At 48.2% G+C, this 27,917-nt stretch overlaps 1 protein-coding gene across 5 annotated transcripts; it reads right to left on the bottom strand.

The window, feature by feature from the left end:
• Positions 1-528: 528 nt before the first annotated feature.
• Positions 529-27,912, bottom strand: Rbm10 (RNA binding motif protein 10). Of its 5 annotated transcripts, none has more exons than XM_075958612.1 (23): positions 27,227-27,912; positions 25,164-25,305; positions 16,206-16,389; positions 12,595-12,664; positions 10,800-10,873; positions 9,300-9,386; positions 7,398-7,458; positions 7,098-7,274; positions 6,589-6,746; positions 6,332-6,429; positions 6,149-6,236; positions 4,809-4,992; positions 4,569-4,708; positions 4,336-4,453; positions 4,158-4,249; positions 3,892-4,056; positions 2,123-2,272; positions 1,963-2,028; positions 1,699-1,887; positions 1,534-1,608; positions 1,151-1,257; positions 945-1,074; positions 529-865 (listed from the first exon to the last, which is right to left on the bottom strand). In XM_075958612.1, exons 2-23 carry the CDS (start codon positions 25,178-25,180, stop codon positions 740-742), a joined length of 2,556 nt encoding a protein of 851 aa, XP_075814727.1. In that variant the 5' UTR covers positions 25,181-25,305; positions 27,227-27,912; the 3' UTR covers positions 529-739. The 5 variants fall into 5 exon arrangements, with proteins under 5 accessions (XP_075814727.1, XP_075814726.1, XP_075814729.1 ...); XM_075958611.1 differs by having other exon boundaries at positions 6,586-6,746; positions 27,227-27,498; XM_075958614.1 differs by lacking the exon at positions 10,800-10,873 and having other exon boundaries at positions 6,586-6,746; positions 27,227-27,876.
• Positions 27,913-27,917: the final 5 nt, after the last annotated feature.

Genomic DNA, 27,917 nt, shown 5'->3' with positions numbered 1-27,917 from the left:
CAGTTTTATGCTCCACTCCACTGTGAGCCTTTGCCAATACCATCAGCATAACCTGGGAGTCATGGCTGTAGACCATAGAGAGCGAGGTACTGTATTTACACGGGTGGATGAAGGGTGACCTTGACTGATGCTCATCATGACATCCTTGGGCTGGAGTCTTACAGGCCAAGCTTCCTGTATCCCTTTGGGGTCATCAACATGTTGACAAACAGGGTTTTAAGCACCTGTTGTGTTCTACATATAGATGCCTGAGAACACTGTCCCCTACCCAGGAGTGGCAAATCAGAGTTTAGCCTAGGGACATACATAGGCTAAGATTGGCACATGAGGGTTAAGTGAGGACAGGGGATGGGGGATTCCCAATCTAGGTTCTGAACCACAAACTTCAGTCTCGGACGAGAATTTTACTGGTTGGGACGGTGGCTAGAAACCCATGTATTTATAGTCACCAGTGCCATCCAGCTTAGCCTAGTAGCTATTTATGCATTCACAAAACATGCTAGGGCATGAGAAAGTAGAGATGAAAGATACAGGCTTTTTAGATTTTATTACAAAAGGAACATGATTTGAACCCAATTTCCCAGCAAAAGTCACCCACTCCAAGTCTAATTTGGTGAGAGCTTCTCTGGTTGGAGAGCAGGCTGGTAGGCAGAAGAACCTCCCTAAGACCACTCCATATCTTATCTTTTCTGTCCCTGGATGGACACCCCATGGCTGTAGAAACTGCTTTCAAAGTTGTTCACTGGGCCTCATTGAAGCGGGTCACCATTGTCTTGTGCAGTGTCTCCTTGTACGATTCTGTGGAGGTGACCCCATAGGAACTGCCCCGGGCACCCAGGCCCGAACCTCGAACCCGTGTTTGGGCCTGTGTAAGAGAGGCAGGTTTTGTCAGGCTCGTAGAGGTACACTGGAATGTTGAGAACAACAATGTCTCATGCGCTCACCTCAATGGGCGTCACAATGCCCTGTTTCTTGCGACCTAGACCACTGCCTTCTTTCCAGCCCATGGCCTGGAGCATACGACTGCCAATGTTGTCACTGCCTAATCCGTCCCGAGTGGGCTGTTCAAAGTCTCTGCAGGTGACAGTGTACAGCGTGAGTGGTGTGCCAGCGCCAGACCCCCTCACCTGGTACCTGACCCTACACTCACACAGAGGCTGTAGATACACCACCATATTTCCTCCTCTTGGGTTCTGGTGGCTCGGGGATACCATACTTCTCTCTGCGCTCAGCTGCACGGTCTCGGTACTTCATTTGCTACAAATTAGCACACGCGAGGAGGTTGAAATTGGCTGTTATTTTCAGCAAACATAGGCATGGATGGGGCTGAGAGGGAGGAGGATTACAGGCCTCTCTGTATGGCCTGGTCATAGATCTTGAAGGTCAGGACATGATGGGATGGGAACTGCAATAGGACACCACATGGCTGTCAGGCTGTACCTGGCTAAGGAACTTTTTACGTCCCACTGCCTGGAATGACAGGGACTTGGAAGGGACAGATGGAATGGAGCCGAGGAGTGGGTCACACCTCACCTCCATGTCATTCTTTTCTAGTGCTTCCAATTCGTTTTCTGACAAGTGGGCTCTCCGGTGAATCTCAAGGTTTTGCTGTAAAGGGGGACAGGAGAGAGTAAAGCGACTGGGCTGGAATGAGCTAGACACAGGATACCCTGGCCAACCCTCTGAGCAATTAATTACCTTGTGGAGCCCAGAGAGCTGCTGGTGCCGGATGAGTGCCTCCTTGCTGGGAAACTGGCGGCGGCAGAGCAGACAAGCTAGCTTCTGCCAATCTGTGAGCTTTTCCTCCCGCTCAGGACCCCCTCGCTCCTGCTCCTCCTCACTGTCACTCTCCCCGCTGTAGGCTGCCACCAGTCCTCGAGGTGGGCTCTGTAGAGGGTAAGGGCAGCCAGTTAGCCCTGCTGAGATCAGAGACCCCTGCCCGTTTTTGCTCCAACAACTCACGGGGCGGTCATCACTGGGCAACTTTGGGAGATCCATGCTGGTGTGCTGTCTTTCAGCCAGCGCTCCCTGAGGGAGAGAACAGAGACATTCAGGGCTGCACAGAGGACCCTAAGGAGTACTGAGATTGCCGGTGGGGTCGAGATGGACTGTTACAACACACCTTCTTCTCAAGGATGGCATAGCCTGCATCTGCAGTGGCCGATTCCCGCCTTTCATCATCTCGTAGGGCACTAATAGGCTGGAAGCTGTTTTTGAAGTTTTCTTTTTGCTTGTTGAGACTGCGGGCCCACCGCTCCATGTCCTTGGCAATCTGGGGGTTGGGTGGGGGTGGAGGTTAAAGTTCCCAGGATTCCTCAAACTTGAGGTTCCATTCACCCATGACCCTTGCAACAGTAGCCCTTCCAGCCCTGTAGCCAGAAATCTGATACCTTTCTTATCTGAACCACTGTAAAAGGCTGTGTATACCTGGTTTCTGGGCTATAGCTCTTGGGCCTCATCCTTTACAAATGATAAGCCACGCCCAAATACCGCCACCTCCTCCAAATCATCTTAAAATAAACTCATGCCAAGAAACCCTCCCCTCTACTGGCCCCATTTCCAAATATTCCCCTGCCTCCAACCCACTCCATGTGGTTTGCAAAGGCAACGGAGGCAGCAGAAGTGAGATACAACTGGGAGGGAGAGCAAGCAGAAAGTTAGGAGGGCAGTGGGGCAGTGGTGGTGGTAGTACAAGATTCTACTTTCTCTATTGCCTAGGGATTCTTTTCAAGCCCCTTTCTGCTTACAACCCCAACTACTTCTTTCTTTTTTGAGACAGGTTTTTTTCTGAGTAGCTCTGGCTGTCCTGGAACTCACTCTGTAGACCAGGCTGGTCTTGGAGATCTATGGGCCTGTCTCCCAAGTGCTGGGATTAAAGGTCACCACTGCCTGGCTATAACCCCAACTTCTGTTTGGCATTTGTATTCCTATTTTTCATTTTTACTTTCTAAAGCAGAGAGCTACATACTTGTGTACGGGGAGGTGTGGTACTAGGCCTTGCTACAAGCACTCTTCCACTGAGCCACAACTCTAGCCTTGTATCTAATTTTAATTTATGTGTGATGTGCTGGTTGGTTTTTGTCGGCATGATACAAACCTAGACATATCTGGGAAGAGGGATTCTCAATTAAGAAACTGTTTTCAACAGATTGGCCTATTGGTAAGTCTGTGGGCCATTTTCTTAATTACTGATCAACATGGTAAGACTCAGCTCACTGTGGGTAGTACCACCCCCTAAGCAGGTGGTCCTGAATTGTGTAAGAAAGCAGACTGAGCAAGCCATGGAGAACAAGCCAGTAAGCAGCGCTCCTCGATGATCTCCACATCAGCTTCTGCCTCCAGGTTCCTTCCTTGACTTCCCTTCATGATAAAAACCCATTCACGTCCACATTTCTTTTGGTCAGTGTTTATCATAGCAACAGAAACCTAAGACATGTGGCATGGTGTCACATTTAATGTTCTGTGTTTTTCCTAGGGCATGAGGCATTTTTGTAATTCCTTAGGTTGCTGAAGGAATATTTATTGCTTGCTTCTAAGTGCGGTGCTTCCATATCTCCACAGATACGCAGAGGCTCCCTCTAACTGCTCTCTACTAGAAAACCCTGCAATATTTCTTTTCTTAATCCACTTTTTATGGGCCTATGAGAATTTATCTGGGGTCAATAGACATCCACCAGCAGCATGAAGGTTCCCTTCCTGGGACAGAGAAAAACTGCCAGAGCTCACCCAGATGGTACAAGTCCCTTCATGGTGGTAGGTGGTCCTGCTATAGTACAGAGATCTGGCTCAAGAGTCCTGTCTGTCTCAAGCAGTTACTACCTTTGTCCCAAGGCAGGAGAGGGCAGGAAGTGACAGAACATAAGACTCCAAACAGCCCGGCTGCTGGTTCACCTGCTGGGCTGTCTTCGTCTTATGCTTCTCTTTCTTCTCTTTTCCCTCCTTGGATGATGCCCCCGTCTCCTTATGTCCATCAGCAGACTGCTCCAAGGCAGGTATGTAGGTTCGCCGCTCCCCATCCCAGTATAGGTACTGTTGGCTCTGAGCATTGTAGTAATACTGAGGAAAAGAATGGGGAGAGGGGACATGAGGAAGGACCTCTAGGGCTAGCTGCCACACAACCACAGTCGTTTTCCCTAGGCCACCCGCTTGTCACCTACCTGAGAGTTGGGGTCATAGTATAGTCCAGTCTGGGGGTCATAGTAGTAGCCAGATGTCTCATCATATTGGTAAGTAGAGACATCAGGAACAGCTGTAGTGAGGAAAGGCAAGGTTGTTGAATTCCTGCCTGCTTAGAGAAGAAGTCCACACCCTTACTCACAGGCTATGGCTACTCACGGTACTGGCTGTAGGATTCTGGGGCAGTGGGACTGGTGGCTGGTGGTAAGGCAGAACTGGGATGAGTAGGGCTCTGGAGCTCAGACTTGAGCACAGCAGGTGACATGATGGTATATGACTGCTCATGGGTTACACAAGGGAACTGGACTTAGTGTCTGTTAATATGCCCCTACCCACTCAGGATGCACCCTGCCAACCCACCAGCCTCCCCAGAGTAGCAATGTCATCCTCACCTGGCTGTTGGAAGCTGTGCCCTGGCCACTGCTTCCCTCAGCTGACTGCTGATAGAGCCCAGGGGCAGCACCAGGCTGGGCTCGGGAGAAAGCCTGCAGTGAGACGGAGTCTGCCCCAGTCTCAAGGGAGGCCTCAGGACCTGAAAGGAAAACCAAGGAGAATGTCCACGAATGTCAGACCATAAGACAATAGGCTTCCAGGCCCCACAATTAGGCTCAGCAAGAGAGGTTGAGGCTCACCTGCTCCAGCTGGGTCCCCTTTGGTCCCAGTCATGCCTTGGCCCTTGGGGTTCTTAAGGTAGCCATGGGCATAGAGGGAATCTGTACCCTGGCTGCTGCCATAGCCCTCATCCTGTTGATAATAGCTGTAGTCAACTGGTGACTCCTCGGGGGTAGCCCAGGCACTTTCTCCACCTTGGGAAGCCTGAGAGAGAGCATTAGAACAGGAGGGGACATAAGGAATCTGCCAGAAGCATCTGTCCACCATGTGGAGCTAGCATTTCTACTTGACAGAAAAGCATGCAGTCTTAAGGTAAGTAAAAAGCAAGGGGTCCTGACCACAAGATAACAGCAGAGGAAAAAGACTAGAAAAAGGATAAATGCCCAAATCTACCCTCCCACCCTGAGCTGACACTGATGTGTTAGGCCTCAGACCAAATAAGACATCTTTTTTTTTCCCCCTTCCTCTTCCTGCCCTTCCCCTTACAACAACCTGGCCTGGAACGTGTAGCAATCTTCTTGTCTTTGCCTTCACTCCCCATATCAGTGCTAGGATTACAGGTATGTATCGTATCTTGCTATGCTCCAAGTCTTTATTCTCTTCTACCAAGTTTTTCACTTCCCTTTCTTTCCTTTTTGTTTTTGTGGTTCTGAGACAGGGCCCCAAACTCACTATATAGTCAAAGTATGGCCTTCAACATCTGATCCTCTTGCCTCCACCTCCAATTTTTTTGATATTAAGTTTCTTTTTATTCATGTCATATATATGTACATAAACAATGCATCTCTCTCTCTCTCTCTCTCACACACACACACACACACACACACACACACACACACACACACACACACAATACACGACACATTATACCAATTCAGGACAATTAAAAAAGTTCTACCCAACAGCACAGAGCACTAATCCAAAGAGTGTTGTCAAGAAAAGTACAGGAGGTAGAGATGGAGGGAAGGTTCAGCAGATAAGAGCACTTGTTGCTCATGACCCAGGTTCAGTTCCCAGCACCCATATAGTGGTTCATAGTCATTCAAAATTCTAGGTCCAGGGGATCAAGACACCTCTGCAGGTACTGGGCACACATGGTACACATACATAGGTACAGGCAAAACACTTATACACATAAAAATAACATTAACACCTTAAAAAAGAAAAAAAGCCCAAAAAGTGACTGGGAAGGATGGAGTGGGAAAGGATTACTGTCTACAGAAGTAGGAGCAAAGTTGAAGGCCTACAATACTGTTATAAAAGGGCAGGACATTTAGATCAAAAGCCAATTTTGCTCTTTGCAGAAAGAAGACAGAAGAGTCATGAAAGCCAGGGAGGTGGGGCAGAGGAGGCTAAGTACCTGTGAGATTGCCCACTGGGCAGCAGCAATGGCCGTACTGGCCACAGAGGCAGCATTGATGCGACTGCCTTCATTGGAGGCCATATCCCTGGGGAGAGGATAGTAGAAACTGGAAATGAACCGGGGAGCCCCAAGGTGGTGGTGGGCGGCAAAGCTGTAAGGGGGCTTAGGTGGGGCTCTGACCTCTTAGAACCCTTGGCAAACTCCACGTTGATGGTCTTGCCATCGATGGTGAGCGGAGGGTGCAGGGCCTGCAGGATCTGCAGAAGCTGGGCTGCCTCCTATGGGTGGACCGAAGGGTCAGGCCCGGGGAGGCCCCCCGGCTCCATTGCCCCATTTCTAGATTGGGACCGCGTTGTGGGTGGGGTAAAGGACCCTCCTCCCTACCCTGGGGGCCGGGACCATAGCTGCCCGGCCCCCCCCTGTGCCGCCCTCACCACGATGGTGGAGAGCTGGATGAAAGCGAAGCCTCGGTTCAGCTGGGTCTGCTTGTCCTTTATAACACGCACATTGGAGGATGACAGCACTGCATACGGTGCTAGGGCACCCAGGATGGAGTCCATGGTGCTGTGTGGGTTCAGGTTGCGCAAAATAATGGCTGTGGGAAAGGGCCCAGTGTTAGGACGCTCACGGTCTGCTCAGGGACCCAGGTTGCTTCTCTGGTCAGTACCTTCTGCTTCCTCTTCCTCTTAAATAAACTCTGCTTGTCAGTCCAAGTGCCTGCTCTGTCTCTCATCCACCAGGAACCCTCTCATACACACCCCCAAATTAGTTTGTCAACAGCCTCTCCCTTGCTCTCTCTCTATCATGTGTTTTCCCCCATACCAGGTAGAAACACCCTCCCCCCTCATAAGGACCAAGTTTTGTTCATTACCATATCTCTGGCTTCTGAGGTCCCAAACCAGATGCCCTAGGGCATAGAGGAAGGAGGAAAGAACAACTGACTCACTGTCATTGGCGTTCTCGGAGCTTGGCTCGGAGCCCTGGGACAGGGCTTGGGAAGTCAGTACTCCCTGGGCTTGGTAGGGCTGCGGCAGTGGGAGCAGGCCCTGGCTTAGCTCCCGCCCACCCAGCGGCAGTGCCTGCTGATCCAACCGGGTGCCAAGGGGCAGCTTCTGCTCTGCCTCTGTCAGGGATGGTGGGAGATATGCTGGTGACAAAGGTGGAAGCTCCATGGATGGTCATACTCCCCACCTCTCCACACTGGCCCTTCACCTCTTTCCGGTCCCAGTTAGTTAGTACGGCTCACCTGATTTGGGCACACCACATTTGAAGCACTTCTCACGGCGTTTGAAGTTCTGGACACCACACTGTGAGGCACAGGCCAGGTGGTCAGGGCTTTCCATGATATTCTCCAAATATGGACCCACAGAACAACATAATAATCCCCAGGAAGAGAGCTTTTGGGGTCAGGGGTGGCAGGAGTCTTCTGGAACTTCAATCTTGGGAATCTTCTCTGACAACCGGTTCCAGCACCAGCCCTCTTACTTCAGCCATCAGCAACTCTCGCTGTTACAGCAGTTGCTTCTCTCCCCATCTTGCTGAGAGACTATCAGCTCTCAGGATTGGATCCCACGATCCCTTTTCCTGAGACTTGCTTATCTAACAGAAATTTTCATTTTTCCTACTGGACGCCTTTGGTCAGATCCTTCCCATTCCTTCTTGCTAGAACTAGGTCGAATAAAGCTAGTTTTGATGTTTTTTTCCCCTTGGATAGTCCAGCTACCAAAGACCTTGTCCAGCTTCCGTCACATTCTATCCCTATTCCAGTCAGGTATTAAGCAGCGCACCTGTGTCAAGCCCTGTACCATGTGATCAGAACAGGCTGCTTAGACTGTGCTAACTCAGGCTAGGGTCAGAGAATGGGCTGAGAGGGACACAGTTCACTGGGCTGGGCTACACAGAAGCAAGAAGGTGACATCTGGGAAGCCCAGAGATTTTGCTGGGAAGGGATCTTTAGTGGAGGGACTAAGAGACTTTGAACAGTTAGTGAAAGGGAACATGCAAAGACACAAAAGCCAAGGCTGGCAAGGGAAGAAGTTGACAGTTAAAGGAGGGCCTCATGCTAAAACTAGATGTTATTAGAGTTTTAGCAGAGAAGGGAGAGCATGGTCAGAGCTGGGTTTCTACTGCAACATTCCAAGTGAGGGTGGAGAAATGCAACAAGGGACGCTCTGTGGGAACTGGAAGGGAGGGCGTAGGAAGCGGCATGAATATGAGAGAATGGCAAAGAAGGGAAGGAAATGAGAGGGTCTGGTAACCAAAAGGCATGTAGGACACAAAGGAGAGGAAGAAGACAAAGAAAACACTGGTTTCAAGGAAAAGATGAAAAAAAGATAAGTACCACTCATCACTTTGTTCCTCTCTTTCTAGAGAGGTTGAGCATCTCCCCTATATAAAGATGACAGGTACCACTCTCCCACTAACCAGACTGCTTCTCAGGGAGATGACAGGGTCCTCCACTAGCTTTCTCTCTCAGCCTTCCTATTAGATTTCAGGACTACAGGACAGCCCTGGCAGATGAGGCTGTAGAATCACAAAGCTGGCCTCAGGGCAGCCCTAAAGCCACTTGGAGAACAGGAGGTGGCCCCATAAGCTAAAGGCTCATGCATGGTTGCACCTTTCTGAGCCTCAGCTTCCTCTTAGGGAAAATGATGATACTCACACAACTTACAGGGTGGACCTTTAAGGTTGAGTTACCCTCAGAACACTCTGTGCTTCTTTTCAAAGGTAACAATAGCTACTTAAGAGTCTTTTTCTCTGTTGCTCTCCGTTAACACTTTCATTCTCTCAACAACTTAATTAGTGCTCGTTCTCATCTCTTAAAGCTGAAGAAAAGTGATGGATAGAAGAACCAACCACCTTGACTACTATATCGAGGCAGACCGGAGACAGGTCTGTAAGCAGCTTGTTTTCCACACTGTCGTAGGCTTATGTTGTCACTGATTAGTCACTTCTGCTATTATTTCTTTTAAGTCTACTGGGCCTCTAGGCCAGGCTATGTTTGATGACGGTAGAGCCTTGCTGACTGGGGCTGGACAGCCTGTTCCCAAGATCACATTTCCTCTCCCAGGCTCTGAGTGAGTGAGCTGCTGCTGCTCCTGCTGGGGCAGTGTTCCCCACAGCACCAGCTGGCCACCCATCCCTGTACCTTATTACACAGCCAGTCCTCATTGATCTTGGGCTTGGGGTCGCTGTAATGCATGGATACTTTCTGGCCCAGGATGTTGAGGGAATGCTGTGGGAAAAAGCAGAGTACAGTGAGGCCTAGGTAGCAGCGCTCCACACACCGTTTCAGCAAAGGAGAAGAGAGTGAGCGAGCCCTTCAGCTGGATGGATGAGGGACAGGGAATGAAGGGAGTTTGGAGAACTGATGGAGGGAAGAAGGAACGGAGGGAGGGAGGGAAGGAAAGCACCACAGCTCTCGGGGTACAGCTGCTTACTGTTTACGCCCACATACACCCACACACACCCACACACCCACACACACACCATCAGGCACATAGTGCTCGGTTGACCAACGACTGCCGAGTTGGGAGTGCTCCCCCAGCTTGGTCCTGAGAGTGCCAGGCCACACCCAGGGCCAGCACTATACAGGCTATTCTGGGAATGAGGGGAGACGGGCAGGGAAGAGAGAGGAGGGGAGAGAAAAAGAGAAAGAGCGCACGAGCGCTAGTGCTGGAGAAGGGGAAAAAGAAAGCCAATTTAACAGACGGAGGTTTCCCGCCATGAGGCCACTTTCTCAAGGTTGGCCGGGTCCTGGGCCCACCGCACTAGCCTATTGACCCGGCCCACAGAGCCGGCCACAGGGTTGCCTCGGCCAGGACCCTCCACTTCACCACAGCTGCCCGTTCCTCCCCTGACACTTCTCTCTAGTGCTCTCTACACCAGTGATAGGGTAGGGCTGGGTAGCCAGGTTAGACCCTTGAGTCTTGGAAGGTCCCAACGCAGTTGAGTTGGGATCTAGTGCCAGGCTAGGGGAGCCAGCTCCCTCCGTTGCTGACAGAGCACAGTTCCTTATTGAGAAGGTAGAGGTGGGGGCCTCCTGTGAGTGGGGAGGGTGCTGTGAACGGGAGGGACCAATGAATTGAGCCCAGGGCGTCAATAAAACCATCACACTTGACTGGAACTTTCAACCAAAAAGCAGTGTTGGCTTTTTTTCTGCACGGAACTCAGAGGGCCAAATTCACATGCAGGAGAGAGCTAGCAAAACAAGTCTTGCTAGTTTGTGTGCCAACATCTATGCTCCCCAGTGGCAGGATTTCAGTGGTCCTGAGAGCACAACCAAGTTCTGGCTCTGCTGACTCAGGAGCAGAAGGTTCCTGCTGGGGTGTGGGAAGCTAGGGGAAGGAACTTACCCTGGCAGCTCTTTCTTTGAGAGCTCAGCCAGGAGAGGTGAGGGAGAGCTAGAACCTGGCAGTAGGAAGGGGCCAAGGGACAGTGTTGAGAGCGGGCCCCAGATGGGAAGCCCAGTGGGTAGTGAGAGATGGGAAGAGGAAATAGTGGTGGTCAGGAGGGGAGAGAAAGGGGGTAGGGGTATGGGACACAGGGCCACAGGGCAGGGAACTGTGTCCATAAGATTCAGGCGATGGGGAGCGCTCGATTATAAAGTAGTATTTGTTGGGGGGGGGTTCAAGTGCGGCAAAGCAACCTGATTGGCTTCCATCCATCGTGTAGCGTCCTGCAAGTGACTAAACTCGACGAAGGCGAAGCCCCGGCTCTGACCTGGAGACAGCATTCAGATACAGACGCAGTGGGTTAGTCAACAGCTTTGGACACACGGCGTTCCCAGGGGCAGAACCCGAGGAGAGAGGACCAGGGGCAGAGAGGGAAAGGGGAAGAGGAGAAAAGAAGAGAAAAAGTGATCAGAGAGAGAGAGAGAACAGGGAAGAGAGGAGTCAAGGTAGATGGTTGGGAAGGGCAGGAAAGAGGGAAAGGGGAAGGAAAGAAAGAAAGAACAGGAGAGTCAGATCAGGATAGGAGACGTATATCCCAACTGTGCAGTGAGATTTGGGGGGGGGCTCAGGCAGACTTGCCTAGCCAGCCTGGGGTGACAGACGGAGAACTGAGAGGGAAGGGATACAAGGAGAGATGTGTCTCTAGAAGAGGAGGCTGCTTTGACTCCATATAGGCCAAAGCAAATAACTCATGGGCAAGCCTAGAGCAAGGCCAGGAGGATTACTGGAACAGATGTTTAATCAAAAGAGCAAGAGAAGCCAGGCTAAGCTGGTCTGTGAGGCTATTGGGGGTGAGGGTAGTGTTTCGGCCAGCACATAGGAAACCAGGGGGTTGTTAGGGACACAATCTCAGCTTAACCTTGGTGTAGGCAAAGGAGAGGATAATCGCTAGGGAGCCACTTCAGGGCCACAGTGGGGAGAGTGTAACCACTGACAGTCAAGATTCTCCTAAATAGGCAGATGGTGGCTGGAGCTGGCCAAGAGGACGTTACAGGTAAGAACAAGCGCCTAGGAGAAATGTCCACTGAGAGGCCATACCTGGAATGCCTCCTTGGGGAAAGAAACAGATTCTGTCAGTGATCGGTATAGCTAGAGTAAAGCAGAGCAAGACCTACATGTCGCTGAGACAGACGCCAGGCCTGGCCAGGGCCTTGGGGCTTACGATTCTGGGAAAGTAACTCCTTTAGAGGTAGCAACGGAAGGAGGCTTGAATGTGGTGGGTCTGGAGGGCATGCTTCATCCAAAAGAATCACCATCAGGATGCATGGGTGGGTAGAATTGTATAGGGGGTACACAAGGGAGGATGGAGAGAGGGAGGAGGTATAAGGAGAGAGACTGAGATGGAAAGAGAAGCCCAGGCAGAGTGAGGCCCCACTGTGCCTGCCTTGGGGAGGCTGGGCAATGGTCCTGCAGAGACAACTCCACCCACCCTGCTAAAACCTCAGGCCAGCTCCAAGCAGCCTGCAAGAGGGAGAGAGGGAGGGAGGGAGGGAACAGGCGAGGCCAGAAAGTTCTGGCTGCTCCTTAGGATACACGAGCCATCCCCTGCCTCCCCTCTTGGGACATACTGGTGGGTCCATGTGAGACCTACTTTTGGTTAGAGGCTGTTGTCAAAGTTATGTGAAGGAGACCAAGGGGCAGAGGAAGGAAAAGGAAGCATATGTATTAGGAAGGGTCACCACTTCAGATACTCAGAGTCCCAAAGAGGTTTTCCAGAGCCTGGCCCTGGCCTTGCCCCTGGGAATAGTCAGCTCAACCCAGAGCTGTACCCCCTTCAGGACAAGCCCTCCTGTAGAGGCTGTTGGCTGGAGCTGTGAGAGTGGGGGTGGGAGAGAAAAAGAGAGGGCACCCTCCCCAAGCTGCCCATTCCCAGCTGTGGCAGGAAGAGGCATAGGGAGGGAAAGAGGGAGGGAAAGGCAGAGGCAGAAGGGAGTTTTGGAGGCTGAGGTTGGTCAGCAGAAGGGGAGGGCACTGGGAACGAAAATTCACCTGAGGATTTGTTCCGCATCAGCCGAACCTCCCGTGCTTGGACACCATGGGACTGCAGCTGGCCACGGATCTGTTCAGGAAATAAAGAAGTGGGATGGATTTAGTAAAGAAAGCAGCTAAGTATAAGACACGAACACACACACACACACACACACACACACACACACACACACACACACACACACACACACACACACCCCTCCTCTGCCTCCCCAATAACAACAACTGCAACTAGTACTCAGTCTTGCTTCCAGCCTTGGACTTACGGAAAGTGAGTCAAACACAGACAGAAACACAGTACAGGGTAAAGGAAAGTGAGTCAAACACAGACAGAAACACAGTACAGGGTAAAGGATGGCAGCAAAATGATCCCCAGGGGCACAAAGACAACAGGAGAGCAAGTGAAGCAGCAAGTCAGGAATGGTGGGCAGGGTGATCTGACAAGAGGCTGAGTAGTAGCCAAGAAGCATAGAAGCTGGAATGTCCAAGTCTTATCCATCACAAAGGAATTACTCCCTCTCCTGTCTATGACACACAGAAGGATAGAAGCCTGAGTCATTTTAGCCCTGTGAGGAGGAGAAATTTAAAGACAAACAGGCATGGTGGTTGATCTGGAAAGCTTTCTGAGTGAAATGATCCTGAGAGACTACAGAGGCAACTGAGGACCCCAGGTGAGACAGTATCGAAGCTGGCAGTACCTCTTTTGGTGGATGGGGAATTTATGCCACATACATTTTAGGGAGAACAATCTGTGCTTTTGGGCATCTGCCCCTCATCAGGGTAACAGACAAGAAATGAAGTCTTATGAACACCAGTATGCAGGAAGATGAAAAACAATCAAGACTCCAATCAAGGAAGGCTTGGGAAATAACAAGAACATGGGCTCTGGGGTCCAGCAGTCCAGGTTTAGACCCCAACTCTACTCTGCCACTTGTTGGAACATAAAGAAAGCACTTTGTTGACTGGGGCTATGTGGGACTGACTATAATTCGTACCTTCCAGAAAGAGCTTCTGTGAGGATTCAATCAGCCTGGCACATAGCCCACCCTACAATAAAACCTCAGGTAAAAATGTCAGCAAATCAGCCTGATCCTAGAAGGACTTCTTAGTGGGGATTACTACTGTCACAAAAAGGGCAGTTGGCAGGCTTTCAGGGAAGCACTGCTCAGAGAACCAACTGGGGCTGAAGGAAGCGAGAGATACAAGGATCAGGGAGACTAATCAAAACTCTACTTTAGTAATACTTTTGGATTTCAAATATGGCTTGCCATAAGACATCTATATGAGAAGGAAATGGCCGAAGAGAGGAAGATTGAAGGCAGAGAATGTCATAAAGGCAAACAGGGTCAAGAAGCTATCAAGAGTCACCTATGGGTAGCTATGGCCAGGCTGTCACTGCTGACAAAAACAGAGGAATATGGAATTTGGGAAAAGCCTCGTGGGCCCTAACATCTTACTCTCATGGGTCTCTGCCACCAAGAAGATCTAACACTGGGTCTGGCCCTCCATTCACATATACGAAAAGGATGAAAGCCAATGGAATGTGCAGGAGGGACGCTCCTCTCTCATACCCACCAGCACTGGACACCCACGCTACTGCCCTTGGGCTAAGCCAGCCTGTCTGCTGCCTTCTCCCTTCCAGACCAGGAACTGATGGGGCCCATCCTGGAGGATGGAGAGTGCTGGGGGACAGGAGCTGGTGGGGGAGAAGAGAGGGAAGGTGCTGTGGTTGCTCGTAAAGGATGGGTGTAGAATAGCTGAGGGCCCAGGAGAAAACCCAGCCTGGCCTCCTGCTCTGCCACCTGCCCAGGGCCATTGGGGGGGCACGTACGTCATCCTCAGTGGCTGCCTGTGGCAGCATCCTCAGCATGACGATGTTACTGGCCTTCTCCTCCTCCTCCTCATCCTCCTCCTCATCCTCCTCCTCCTCCTCCCCTTGCTCGGTCCGATAGTCCTGGTCCCGACAGTCGCCGTCTCTGGGGAAGCCTGGCGGGCCAGTGGGACTGTGCCTGTGCCGCCTCCGCCGCCTACGCTGAGTCTCGGAGCCCGGGGAGGCCTCGTAGGGATCCTGGCCGACAGAATAAGATGAGAGACACCAGACGGGCAGTCAGCCTGGGTGGGCCTAGTGGCTGGCCGATGGCTCTCTGAGACAGGCGGGCTCTGAAAGCCAGGGGTGGGCGGGCGGGCTCCAGTTAAAGGCTCAGTCAGGCAAAGTGGGTAGGCCTTGGATTGTAGCCTTTTTAAGGCTGCAAATGTTCCACAGAATACTTTTGGGAGCTGCCTTCAAAGAATGGCAGTATTGGTGTGGAGGAGGAACTCCCAAAGGCAGGTAGACAAAAAAACACAGCTTAAACCTCCTTGGGAAAAACTAGTCTGGGTTTTAGACTTTGCCTTCAATTTCTTCCCTTTTCTTCCTTTGCCAGCTTAGCTAGTATGAGTACAATTATTTACTGTGCCACGGAAAAAGACCTGTCTTATATAGTTCCCTGCTTAAGATTGGGCCCTGGAACCAAACCAGCAGTTTTAGAAACAGTTTCAGATAGGAGTCAAAGGCAGCCAGCAGGAGTTGGTGGGCTACTATGCTCCTCCTTGGTCCTTATTCCTCAGCCCTGACAAAGTCTTCATTCATTATCAGTTCTTTGACAAGAGAGTGTAGCTGCTAATTCTTAGCTGTGGTCCAATCTACTAATTTCAACACTAAGCAGATCTGGCCTAAGCCTACATCCTCCCACCTGCAGAGGACAGGCCCAGACAATTGGATGCTGTATTCTATACTTGTCAATGGTCTCTTTCCAAGGCCCATTGTACCCATTAAGAGACACTGCTCAAGAGCAGGCAATTGAGAAGCCTGGATGCCTATAGGCCCTGGCTAAGCAAACAAAGTATACCAAGGGAATAGCCCCTCTGCCCAGAGGGTAGAGGATAGCTCAAATACAATTCCTCAAGGCTCGGCTTGCAAGTGTAACCTTCCCATCGCACTAGACAAAGAGCTGTCTGCCTGCCTACCTGCTTACACCAGGTCTTTGACTGTCCCCTCAGACTGGAGTTCTCTGTGGCAAGGGTGTTTCTAGCCCTCAGATGTGGGCTCTCTCGTGGTCAGCATCATGCCTCATCCTTTAGGCTAGAGGTAACTACCACAGAGAACTGGCTTCCCCAGAGGTCCTTTCCTTCCCTTCTGTCTAAAGGTTTTGTCAAGATCAGGAACACCCAGTGTTAGCTTCCCAGAGTTGTTTGGCTTGGATGCTAATTCTGTTCTCAGGTTGTCCTCCCTACCCTAGATGCTGGGTCCCATGGAAGAGATCCTTTTGAGTACCCTAAATTGGTAGGGCAGGCAGTGAACCAAAGATCAAAACTGAACAACAGGGAAGAAGGGAAAGAAGTAATGGCTAGGAACCTTGAGAAATACAGAGTAAAGCAGTGTGGAGGAAGCCAGGGAAACCCAACTCAGAAGAGTCCTCAGAGAAGGAGCAGGGACAGACCCTCCCCTAGGTGACACAAAGCAACTGAGCAATCCAAAGGCACAGGAGCAGAACATGGCCTACACCTGGTGTTGCAGGTAGACACACAGGCCATTCAGGGGCATTTCCCCCAAGACCTGGCTTTGCCCTCACCTCTGCACTTTGCTCTTCAGATGAGTCATCGTACTCATGTTTGCCCTCCTGACTGCCATACTCTCGGGGGTAGGAGCGGTAGTCCATGTCTCGATAATCATGGTCCCGGCTGCGGTTCTCTCCACCATCATCCTGTGTACGATCAGTGGCTCCATAGCGGCCAGTCCTGTCACCACGACCACCTCTAGGAGAAGAAGGATGGGGATTAAAAGACCATTTTTCCCAAAAGGCTCAAGATTAAGAGTTACCCTACAACCCTCTTTCAAGGACCTCAATCCTACTCCCCAGAAAAAAAGACTCTGAAAATTTCACTCCACTACATGGACTAACTACTATATATATGCTCTTAAAGTCAACCCACTTATCTCCATCCCTTCCTCACTTCTGGTCCACATGTATCACGAGCTTCCTCTATCCAGGCTTCTCCCAGATCTGTCTCTGTACCTAGAACCCCAAATATAAGTACTCTCTAAGATAAAGTTAATCAACCCCAGCTGCCCAAGATCCTGAGGCAGAAGACTTGAGCACTACAAGGTCAGGGTGAGCCTGGGCAACATAGCAACCCCCACATCTAAAAATATTGCCGTTGTAGATAGAGTTCACCGGTAGTACACAGGCCCAGCATGCAGAAGGCCCTGGGTTCTATTTCCCATATCACAAAAAGTTAAATTACTTAATGGTGAGTTCTGGGAAAGTCCAAGGGGAGGGGTCCTGACAGACAAGGTCAATGACCCCCGCAGTGCATTCTGGGAAAGTCCAAGGGGAGGGGTCCTGACAGACAAGGTCAATGACCCCTGCAGTGCATTCTGGGAAAGTCCAAGGGGAGGGGTCCTGACAGTCAAGGTCAATGACCCCCCCTGCAGTGCATTCTGGGAAAGTCCAAGGGGAGGGGTCCTGACAGACAAGGTCAATGACCCCTGCAGTGCATTCTGGGAAAGTCCAAGGGGAGGGGTCCTGACAGTCAAGGTCAATGACCCCTGCAGTGCATTCTGGGAAAGTCCAACGGGAGGGGTCCTGACAGTCAAGGTCAATGACCCCTGTAGTGCATTCTGGGAAAGTCCAAGGGGAGGGGTCCTGACAGACAAGGTCAATGACCCCTGCAGTGCATTCTGGGAAAGTCCAAGGGGAGGGGTCCTGACAGACAAGGTCAATGACCCCTGCAGTGCATTCTGGGAAAGTCCAAGGGGAGGGGTCCTGACAGTCAAGGTCAATGACCCCTGCAGTGCATTCTGGGAAAGTCCAAGGGGAGGGGTCCTGACAGTCAAGGTCAATGACCCCCGTGGTGCATTCTGGGAAAGTCCAAGGGGAGGGGTCCTGACAGACAAGGTCAATGACCCCTGCAGTGCATTCTGGGAAAGTCCAAGGGGAGGGGTCCTGACAGTCAAGGTCAATGACCCCCGCAGTGCATTCTGGGAAAGTCCAAGGGGAGGGGTCCTGACAGACAAGGTCAATGACCCCCGCAGTGCATTCTGGGAAAGTCCAAGGGGAGGGGTCCCTGACAGCTGAGTCCTTATTCCTCAAAGCTTAATATAGTGTATAGGACTCAGGAAGCAATAATCCCAGCACTTGAGAGGTGGAGGCAGGAAGATCAGGATTTCAAGGTTAGTCAAGGTTCAAAATGAGTTTAAGGTTACACGAGATCCTATCTTTAAAAAAGTATTATTTTAAAAAGAACCAATACACGTTCATTTAAAAAGAAAAAATACTGCTATGGGTGTTTAGTATCCAGCACTGAAAAAAAAAAAGATGTAAAAAAGAACATTGTCAAGCAAGATGAATCAAACCTCACAGAAGAATGCAACAAGATTCTACTTATGAGCAGTAATAACAGGAGAATGTCCATTATTGACACCACTCAAACTACATTATTTTAATGACACTAGCTAAAGCAATTAAATAAGAGAAGGAAGAAAAGGCATTAAGAACTATAGAGGGGGGCCTGGAGGAATGGCTCAGCGGCTAAGAGCACTGACTGCTCTTCCAGAGGACCTGGATTCAATTTCCAGCAACCACATGGCAGCTAACAACTGTCTGTGATTCCAGTTCCAGGGGACCTGACACCTATGCACATCAGATAAAAATAAATCATTAAAAAAAAAAGAACTGTAAAGGTAAAAGAATCATCATTATTTGTATCTAATTTTAGAATAACCCTGTAAAGCCTAAATCAATCAAAAGAAAGATCACAACTAATAAATCAGGAGCTGTAGGTACAGTTCAAGGACAACATATTCATGACACTAATTTCAGTATCCCCAAAATAATAACAGTGATAATGATGACAATGAAAATCAGGGGCCAGAGAAATGGCTCAGAGATTTAAGCAAGTTTGGTTCCCTGCACCCATGTTGGGCAGCTCACACCCACAAGTAACTCTAGCTCCAGGGAATCTGATGCCTACTTCTGCCTCCTGAGCACATGTAAACATACACTCACAGATTCACATAAAAAATAAACTTTGTAGAGATTCTGGCTATAAAATTAATATGCACAATACAAAACACCCTGGTTTGATTCCCAGCACCTACACAACAGTTCACAAGCCTGTAACTTAAGCTCTTTGGGATCTGATGCATGTGCACAAAGATACATGCAAACACATATACATAAATGAAAATAATAAATCTTGTAAACAAATAAATGATTATCCATGTATGTGTAAGATCTTATGACTATTCTTCACATACATGAAGATTTACTTGTATAGTTATTTTGTAAATTATTTATTATGTATACTGCGTTCTGTCTGCATGCATGCCTGCAAGCCAGAAGAGGGCGCCAGATCTCATTACATGGGGTGGTGAGTCATCATATGGTTGCTATGAGTTGAACTTAGAACCTATGGAAGAGCAATCAGTGCTGTTAACCACTGAGCCATCCCTCCAGCCCACTTGTATAGTTATTTACTTTTTTTCTTTGGTTTGGTTTTGAGATAAGGTTTCTCTGTGTAGCCGTGGCTGTCCTGGAACTCGATCTGTAGACCAGACAGCCTGGCCTCAAACTCAGAGATCAACCTGCCTCTGCCTCCAGAGTTCTGAGATTAAAGACATGCATCACCACTGCCTGGCATTTTTTTTCTTTTTAAGGATAGTAATGATTTTGTTTGAAGTGATTTCTGAATTAAACTTGAGGTTATGGGATTTTGTTTTGTTGTATAGTCCTTGGCTATATCTCAAAAAATATTCCTATTTTTCCCTTTTCTGTACTCTATGGTTTAATTTAGATGAAAGTCATTAAGACCAGTGCACACTCAAGAGAGGAATGAAGCTGTTTTTTTGTGCGAGAAGAAATATCTATGTACCTATCTTACTTAATCTATCTTATGTGGAATGTTTCTTCACTCCCTCCCTCCCTTTCCTCTTTTTGAGACAAGGCCTTACTATGCAGTCCAGACTGACTTGGAATTCACTATGCAGACCAGGCTGGCCTCAAAGTCAGAGATCCACATGCCTCTACCTCCTGAGTGCCTTGGAATGTTTAGATCTGTGACAGTCTTTTCTCAATATAAATTTTTGTTTCTTTGATAATTTCATAATACACAGAAGGTACTTTGATCACACCATCCTCCACTTCTCCCTAACTCCTCCCAGATCCACCCAACCCCTCCCAACATCATGTCTTCTCTCTTTTTTTCAACAGTCCACTGATTTCAATTTGTACTGGCTATATACTTATAGGTGTGCGGCCCTCTACTACCAGAGGCCACCCTTCCCAGGCACACACATGGTACACAGATATGTATACAAGTAAAACACTCACTCATAAACCTTAATTGCTTTTCAAAAAGAGATCAAACCCAGTAGCTGTAAAACAAAAACAAAACAGTACAACAATAAACCCTATGGATCTATATGACTTTGGGAAAGTTAAAAACAGCTAACGTGGGGAGGGAGCAGGAACTGGGACTGGTATATAAAATGAGAAAAAATTGTTAAAAAAACAGTTAACATGTAAAAAAAATGAACCTACAAATAAGCGTGAGATGAGTAAGTATGGCAAAATGGCAGAATCTAGTTTGCAGATAGGTATTCATTGTAAAATTCTTTCAATTTGCCATATGCTTGAAATTGTGTAATAAAATATTAGAAAAAAGAGTTACCAGCTGGGCACGATGCATGTCTATGGGGTGAGTATGTGTGCACTAGAGGAAACAGCTCAGGCAGTAAAATGCTTGCTGAATAAGCATTAAGGACCTGTGTTTGATATCTAACACCCATGTAACAAGCCAAGTAGCACAGGCGAGGCAGATACAGGAAGATCCCTGGATCTAAGTGCCACCTGTTAGGCATGGTTGCAGAGGTTGAAGCCAGCCTGGTCTACATAGTAAGTTTCAAGATAGCCAGGGCTATGTATTGAGGCCTTGTTTCAAAAAAACAAAACAAAAACAAAAACAATGTAGGGCCAGATAGATGGTGACTTCATGGGTAAAGGCACCTGACACCAATCCTGATGACTTGAGTTTGATCTCCAGAACCTATATGGTATTTCTCAATAAAGTCCTCTGTACTGCTACCTGTGTGCCATGTGGAAACACGGAAACACACACACACAACAAAAAACAAGGTAGGTGGTTCCTGAGGAACAATACTCAAGGTTGACCGCTAGCTTACACATATACACAAGATGCACTTGCACATACAATGACTGGACATGTACGTGTACGTACACACACACACACACACACACACACACACACACACACACACACCAAAGGCTGGGGCATACACAGCAAGTGGTAGAGTGCTTGCCTAACACACACATGGCCTTGGGTTCTCTCCCAGAACTGCTAAAACAAACAAGGCCCAGATGCCTTTAAAGGTAAGTTCCACTAAGTTTCACTAAGTTTCAAGGCAAGAATAGCGCCCCCCCAGGGTTTTTCTGTGTAGCTTTGGAGCCTGTCCTGGAACTCGTTCTATAGACCAGGCTGGCCTTGAACTCACAGATTTGCCTGCTTCTGTCTTAGAAGTGCTGGGATTAAAGGTGTGTGCTATTACAATAGTAACTCTAACATAAGTTTCTCCCAAAACAGCAAAGGTTACATAATTTATACTATGAGGTTACCTTGATTCCAATGCCAGATAAATACAACACAGATACAAATAAGCAAACTAATCCAATAGCTAACTAAGCAGCTTTAAAATAACAACGTGGGTGAGGAAGTGGACAACAGGAGCCTTCACAGACTGGTTGGGAATGTAAACTAGTCCATTTACTAGGAATTCTGTAGGGAGGCACCTCAGAAACTAAAAATAGATCTCTCAGAAGACCCAGCTTTACCACTGCTGTGTATTTATCTGAAGGACTTCAAGTCAACAAATCAGAGCCATTTACACACCAATGTTTATTGCAGACAATTTGCAACAATATGGAACCAACATAGGTGTCCAACAACAAAGGAATGGGTAAGGAAATTGTGCTATATACAAATAATAACATTCTTTTCCAGCCACAAAGGAAGTTAGGCCTTTTTCAAGAGATGGATGCAATTGGATATAGACATTAAGTGAACTAAGCCAATCTCAGAATGGCAGACATAATGTTTTCTCTGTAGTCCCTATATTTTATACATACACATAAAAGCATGCATGTATTTAACAAGAAAGTAGAAGCAAAACTGTCTAAGGAAATAAAACAGACTAACATGAAAGACATGCCTGTATTAAACACCCTTGTGTGACAGTACCATGTGAATACTCACAATAATTTTCTAAAGAATAAAAAACCTAGCAGAGCTTTTAAATTAAAAGATTTATTATTACTATATATGTACATAATGTATGTGAGTGGGCAGATGGACCAGAGCACGCATATAGAAGTCAGAGGGCAACTTTGGTGAACCTGTTCTCTTCTTCAAGCTTTAGGTCTCTAGGTTTGTGCAGCAAGCGCTTCACTTGCTGAACCAACTATCTTGTTGGCACCCAAACCTAGCAACTTTAAAAACATACTCAAACCCATCTAGATATGGTAGTGCATGCCTTTAATCCCATCACTTGGGAGGCAGGGGGTGGGTAGATCTCTTTGAGTTAAGAGTTAGAGTGAGAGAGAGACAGACAGAAACACAGAGACAGAGATTGACCCTGCCTGAAAACAAAGAAAAACACAAAACCAAAAACATAGAGGAAGGTAGGGTGGGGCTGGGTAGGACATGGCACTTGCAATTTTGAATTCACTGCAGCTGTGGTCTCCTAAACAGGAAAGAACTGAGTCTCACAAGTTGTCCTGTGACACACACACACACACACACACACACACACACACACACACACACACGCCCCTCCCTCAAATAAATAAATATACTATTTTTTAAATATATATGAAAATATAAGAGAAAATGAGAAAACACCCAAATGAGCTAAGTGGTGGTGGTGCACGCCTTTAGTCCCAGCACTTGGGAGGCAGAGGCAGGCGGATCTCTGAGTTCAAGACCAGCCTAGTCTACAGAGCTAGTTCCAGGACAGGCTCCAAAGCCAGAGAAACCCTGTCTCGAAAAACAAACAAACAAAAAAAACCAAAAAAAAAGTAGGAGGAAGTGGAGGAAAATGGGAAGAGGGGATGAAGTGGAAATTTTTAATAGATTAAAAAAAAAACCAAAGACAAAAAAAAAAAGAGTATGCTTCCTTGGAGCTAGAAAGATGGCTCAGCAGTTAAGAGCATTTACTGTTCTTCCAGAGGACCCAAGTTCAACTCCCAATACAGAAATTTGATGCAATCTCAATTAAAAGTCTGGTCATGGAAGTACATGCCTCTAATCTTATGAGTTCGAGGCCAGCTGGGTCTATATAACAAATTCCAGGACAGTAAGAGCTTCGTAGTGAGACCTTGTTCTAAAAAAGAGGAAGCACGAAAGTAAGGATTTATTTATTAAGAACAGATCATCAGGAGACCGAGGGAAGAAGATTACCACAAGTCTCAGGTCAGTCAGTCTGAGCTATAGGGTGGCTTCCAGGACACCATGGATTATAGTATGAGATCCTGTCTCAACAACAACCACAAAACAACAGTATCTATTCTTGGCAGGCACACACACATTAAGTAAAACGTAACATGGACACCTCATGGTGCCTTTGGCACCAATTAGAGACAAAACATTTTGTATATTAATGACAATAGGGACAGCTAAAATATACAGTGCTGAGTAATATGGAGTTCAGGAGACAAAAGGAATACTGTAGCACTATGCTCTTTATAAGAATTAAAAACAGACACTTGAGATAACACTATTTTAGAAGGAATACTGTAGCACTATGCTCTTTATAAGAATTAAAAACAGACACTTGAGATAACACTATTTTAGAAGGATACATAGTAAGTACAACAGAGCTGATGCCTACAGAGGTGGGAATTGGGAATAAATTGAAGAAATAAAAAAACAAACCAAACACAGTAAAAGGAGGCTATTTAGAAATGGAAAATGTGATTAACTCAAACCTCTACATTTTGGATCCTCTAAAAATCAAAAGAAAACCAGTAGTTTTACTTGGCAACAAAGTCCAAGGAAGTATAGCTACCTGAAGCTCAGTCACATAGTAGCTGTAGTGATTACGGTTGATAATCAAATTAATCTTCTCCTAAGCAAATACGGTATTGAACTTAACACTTCACACATGCTAAGTAAGAGTTCTACCACTGAGTATATTTCTAGCCACCAGATGCCTTTCAAAAGACAGTTTTAAAAGGAGGCCAGTGCCAGGCATGGTAGCACATGCTAGTTCCAATATCTAGGAGGCAATGAGTTCCAGGTAAATAGAAACTACATGGTGAAACCCTATTTCAAAAATAAATAACTATGGATTGGAGAGGTGGCTCAGCAGTTAAGAGTTCTTCCAGAGAACCCAGGCTCGATTTCTAGCACTTACATGGTGGCTCACTCACAACTGTCTGTATGTAATTCCAGTTCCAGAGGGCCCAATGCCCTCTTCTGGCGGCACCAGGAACACACGTGGTGCAAAGACACATGCAAGCAAAACATTCATGCACATAAAATAAATAAATATAAGCTGGGTCTGGTAGTATAGGCCTGTAAACTCAGAGACTGAGGTAGGACAGTTGCAAGGTCTGGGCTACAGATTGAGTACAAACAAGCCCAAACTGGGCAATTTACAGTCTATCTCAGAATAAAATGTAAAGGGCTGAGAATATAAAATAGCTCAATGGTACAGAACGTGCTGAGCTGTGCAACCTAGGTTCAATTTTACCAAGTATCCTAAATGTTTGTTACTCGGGAAGATGAATTTGAGTATCACTTGCACCTAGGATTTTGAGACAAGCTTATCTAACAGAGCAAGACCCATCTTAAATCCAAAACAAAGCACCCTGTATGAACTGGATAAGCTGTCACTCCAGTTCTCTTAAGAAGCTGAAGTTAGTCAGTATGGACTATGAAGGGAAACTGTGTCTCAAGACAAAACAAAACCCACCCTTCACAGGCCTGGAAGGTGGCTCTGTTAGTAAACTGCTTGTGGTTTAAGTATAAGGACCTGAGCTCAATTCCCCATCAGCCATATAAATATACCAGGTGTGACACATGCCTGCAATCCTAATGCTGAGGAGGTAGAGAAAGAGGACTCCCCCAGGCTTGTTGGCCAACCAGTATAGCTAAATCTGGGAGCTCTGGCTTTAATGTAAAACTCAGCCTCAACAAATAACAGGGAGAGCATCACTCTGGCCTCCTCACCCATACTAACAAGAAACCTATCCTCACATCCAGCCATGGTACTCAGCACCTGGAAACTACGTGCTCTGCCTTGTAAGACCATACACAGCAAGACAGTCTCTCACAAGGAGACCTACAATCATTATGTCTTGTTCATCTCTGCATTCTCGGAGCATAGAAACCACTCCTTGGTTGTGTTGTTTCTTCTGCCTAGAAGTTAAGTGTCCCTCAGCATCATTCCTGGATTGGTGTTCACACGAGGGCATGCTTATAGTGCCTGGGCGCAGAGGGAATGGAGAACTCACCGTCTTTCATACTCCATGTCCTGATAGGATCTTCAGGAGCTGTTGGGGCCCCTCCTCAGTTGCTGGCTCCTTTTCACTTCCCAGCCACCCTCACTGCTGCCACCATGATCTGCCAGCCTGGGTGATACCTCCTGCAGAGACTCTGCAAAGAATGGAAGGAAGAAAAGGGTCAAGGTAGTTGGTGCAGAGAAGACCTCCTTGAGAGAATGTCATTGTCAAGACTCTCTACAGTCCTGTAGCCCAGGGACATTGTTTTCTACTTCCTTGTGCTCCTGTCAATCAGTGCAGGAAGACAGCCCCCATTTGGCTCTCTCCTTCCTTTCCCCACAAGCATAAGGCAAGATTCTACTGCCCCCAGAAAACAGTAAAGCCCTTATCAAACAAAGAGCATCTTACAGAGATTTGGTGGTACCACCGGCTATGTGATCAAGGCTTTGCATTCTTATTCTTAGATCAACTACTGAACGATCTGCCTAGGATTAGGCATAAGTCACAGAAATAAGACCACAATAATTGGATGGGGATATAGTTGTGAGACAGAACACATGACCAGCACAGCCATGTTCAAGGCCCTTGGGTCACATCCCCAGCATCACAAAAACAAACAGCAAAACACCAAAAGACAAAAAAGTAATAAAAGACTTCACCAATGGAATCCTAAGCACCTCCCCATGGGTCAAGGTATCATTTCATCCTCCCAACAAGATGTTAGCTATACCCTAACAAGGCAGTTAGAAACTTTGAAAGGCTTTTGGAGGGAGGGTGGGAGGGAGGGAGGGAGGGAGGGAATGTGTGTAGGGGCTAACTTGGCAACAAGACAGCTGCCACCTCCCTGGGCTCCTGGCCAACAGAGCTCTGGTCCTCATACGGCAAGTGGCTCAGCCATGATGTGACGTGCAGCCAGGTCCCCAGGTGGATCCCTCTCCCCAGGGATCATAGGCTAAGTTTTCAAGAGGCAAAAGAGGCCTCTTTCTGAAGCGGTTCCAAAACATCTTGTTCTACAGAGTTGAAAGGAGCAGTCACTTCATCCAACTTTTGGGGCTGCCCCAACAAGTACAAGTCCTGAGAGTGATGTGACCCAACCAGGGATGGGAATTATCTGTGAATCTTCAGCTGCCACCCACTGTACAGGAACCAAGGAAAGCAAGGCCTACCACTAGGCTGCCGTCACACCTTTCCTTCAAGTTCCTATTTTCTCTTCCACCTCAAAGCACAAGAAAGCAGCTACCTGCTCCCAGATGGGGGAAAACAGTTAACCAGGAACCCTCATGGCTGAGAACCTGATGCAAAGCCCTCAATGGCAAAAGGGTGAGTCAAACATTGTCATATACACAGCACAGATAAGAATCAAAGTTACAGGCGAGCCCCCAAATAACCAAGGGCCAAGATCACAGAAGGTAACCCACAAGAGACATAAATAAACAATTCCCCTTTTCATATTTGAATGTCAGTGTCAAATACAACTCTGAAAAGAATAAAAGTCGCATCTATATTTCTCTATCCACCTCACCCTTCCCAGCATTCAATAAATAGGTTGGGGTCGGCCTGTAACACGACAGTTTCCTGACCGATAAGGACTGGAGGTCAGATACACACTCCAAGGATAAAAACCATAGTCACTTTCTCTCTCCGCGCTCGCACCCCACTTCCCCGCCACAGAAATGAATAGAGGCCGCAACCAGAGTATTTCCGCGTGGATAATAAGTAACACAGGACACAGCCAGCACACCCCTGCTCTTAGAATACCCCCGCAAAGTCGCAGACACGCATTTCCAAAAGATAAAAGTTCGATGGAGCAAACACAGTAAGTCACGGTACCCCACTCCCATCTGTCCCTCCCTTCCCCCACCCTCGTGCACCCATCCCGTGTTCCAATCGCGCACGCGCTTTTGCTTTCATAAGAAAAAGTGGGGGGACACCCTCTCTCAGGTGCATCCCTCAGCTCTGTGAACCCCGAAATGTGCAGTCCGTCCCCGCGCCTCTTCTATGTACACCGTACCACCACCCCCTGGCGCACGCCCCGCTCCCTTACCTCGGCCCCCACCACCCGAAACAGCGCTCACCTTCTCGGCCCGGGCTGTCAAGGGAGGGCTCCCAGGCATCACCTCCGCCAGCCGTCACCTCTCCAGAACTGCTAGTTCAACGGGAGCCGATTGCGTGCAACAACTAAGTCCAAGGCTAGTGGCAAAAGAGGGGAAAGGGGGAGGGGAGACGCGCCCGACGCGCAGCCCTTCCAAGGAAACTCAGTGCCGCCTTCTTCCAGCCGGCTGCAGTCACTGACACAAAATGGCGACGAGGAGACGGGAGCCGGCGCTCCGACCACCATCCACCTACTGAGGGAGCGCGCTCTGGCAGGCTCTGACGATTGGTTGCTGTCCGCCATGGGCTGGTCCTGGCCTTCTCTGATTGGCAAGTATATGCTACCTCCCCATTCCGTGAGAACGCCCCGGGAGTCCAGAAAAAGAGTAGCGATTGGCTACCACTATGAGGCCCGCTTTTTAGAGCTTGCTTTGCCGTGAAGTTGAAAGACAAGCAAAAGCCCCACCTCTTTCCCCACAAGGCCGTCTAAATGTCACTACTTTCTTCTTATGAAGAAAATAAACAGACCTCTCAAGACCAAATTTCTCCGAGCCTGACAGAAAGGATAAAGTTGATTTGATGACAACACGACGTGGGAAGCAAAACAGAGTCCTCACCTCGCCACGCTCGAAAACAAACTTAGAACAAGGATCTATTTAGCGAAGTGAGGGCGGA

This window comes from Microtus pennsylvanicus, chromosome X, assembly GCF_037038515.1.
Source record: "Microtus pennsylvanicus isolate mMicPen1 chromosome X, mMicPen1.hap1, whole genome shotgun sequence".
Classification (NCBI taxonomy): domain Eukaryota; kingdom Metazoa; phylum Chordata; class Mammalia; order Rodentia; family Cricetidae; genus Microtus; species Microtus pennsylvanicus.
Note: the sequence above shows the minus strand (reverse complement) of the source record. Positions and strands in the feature narration are given on the sequence as shown.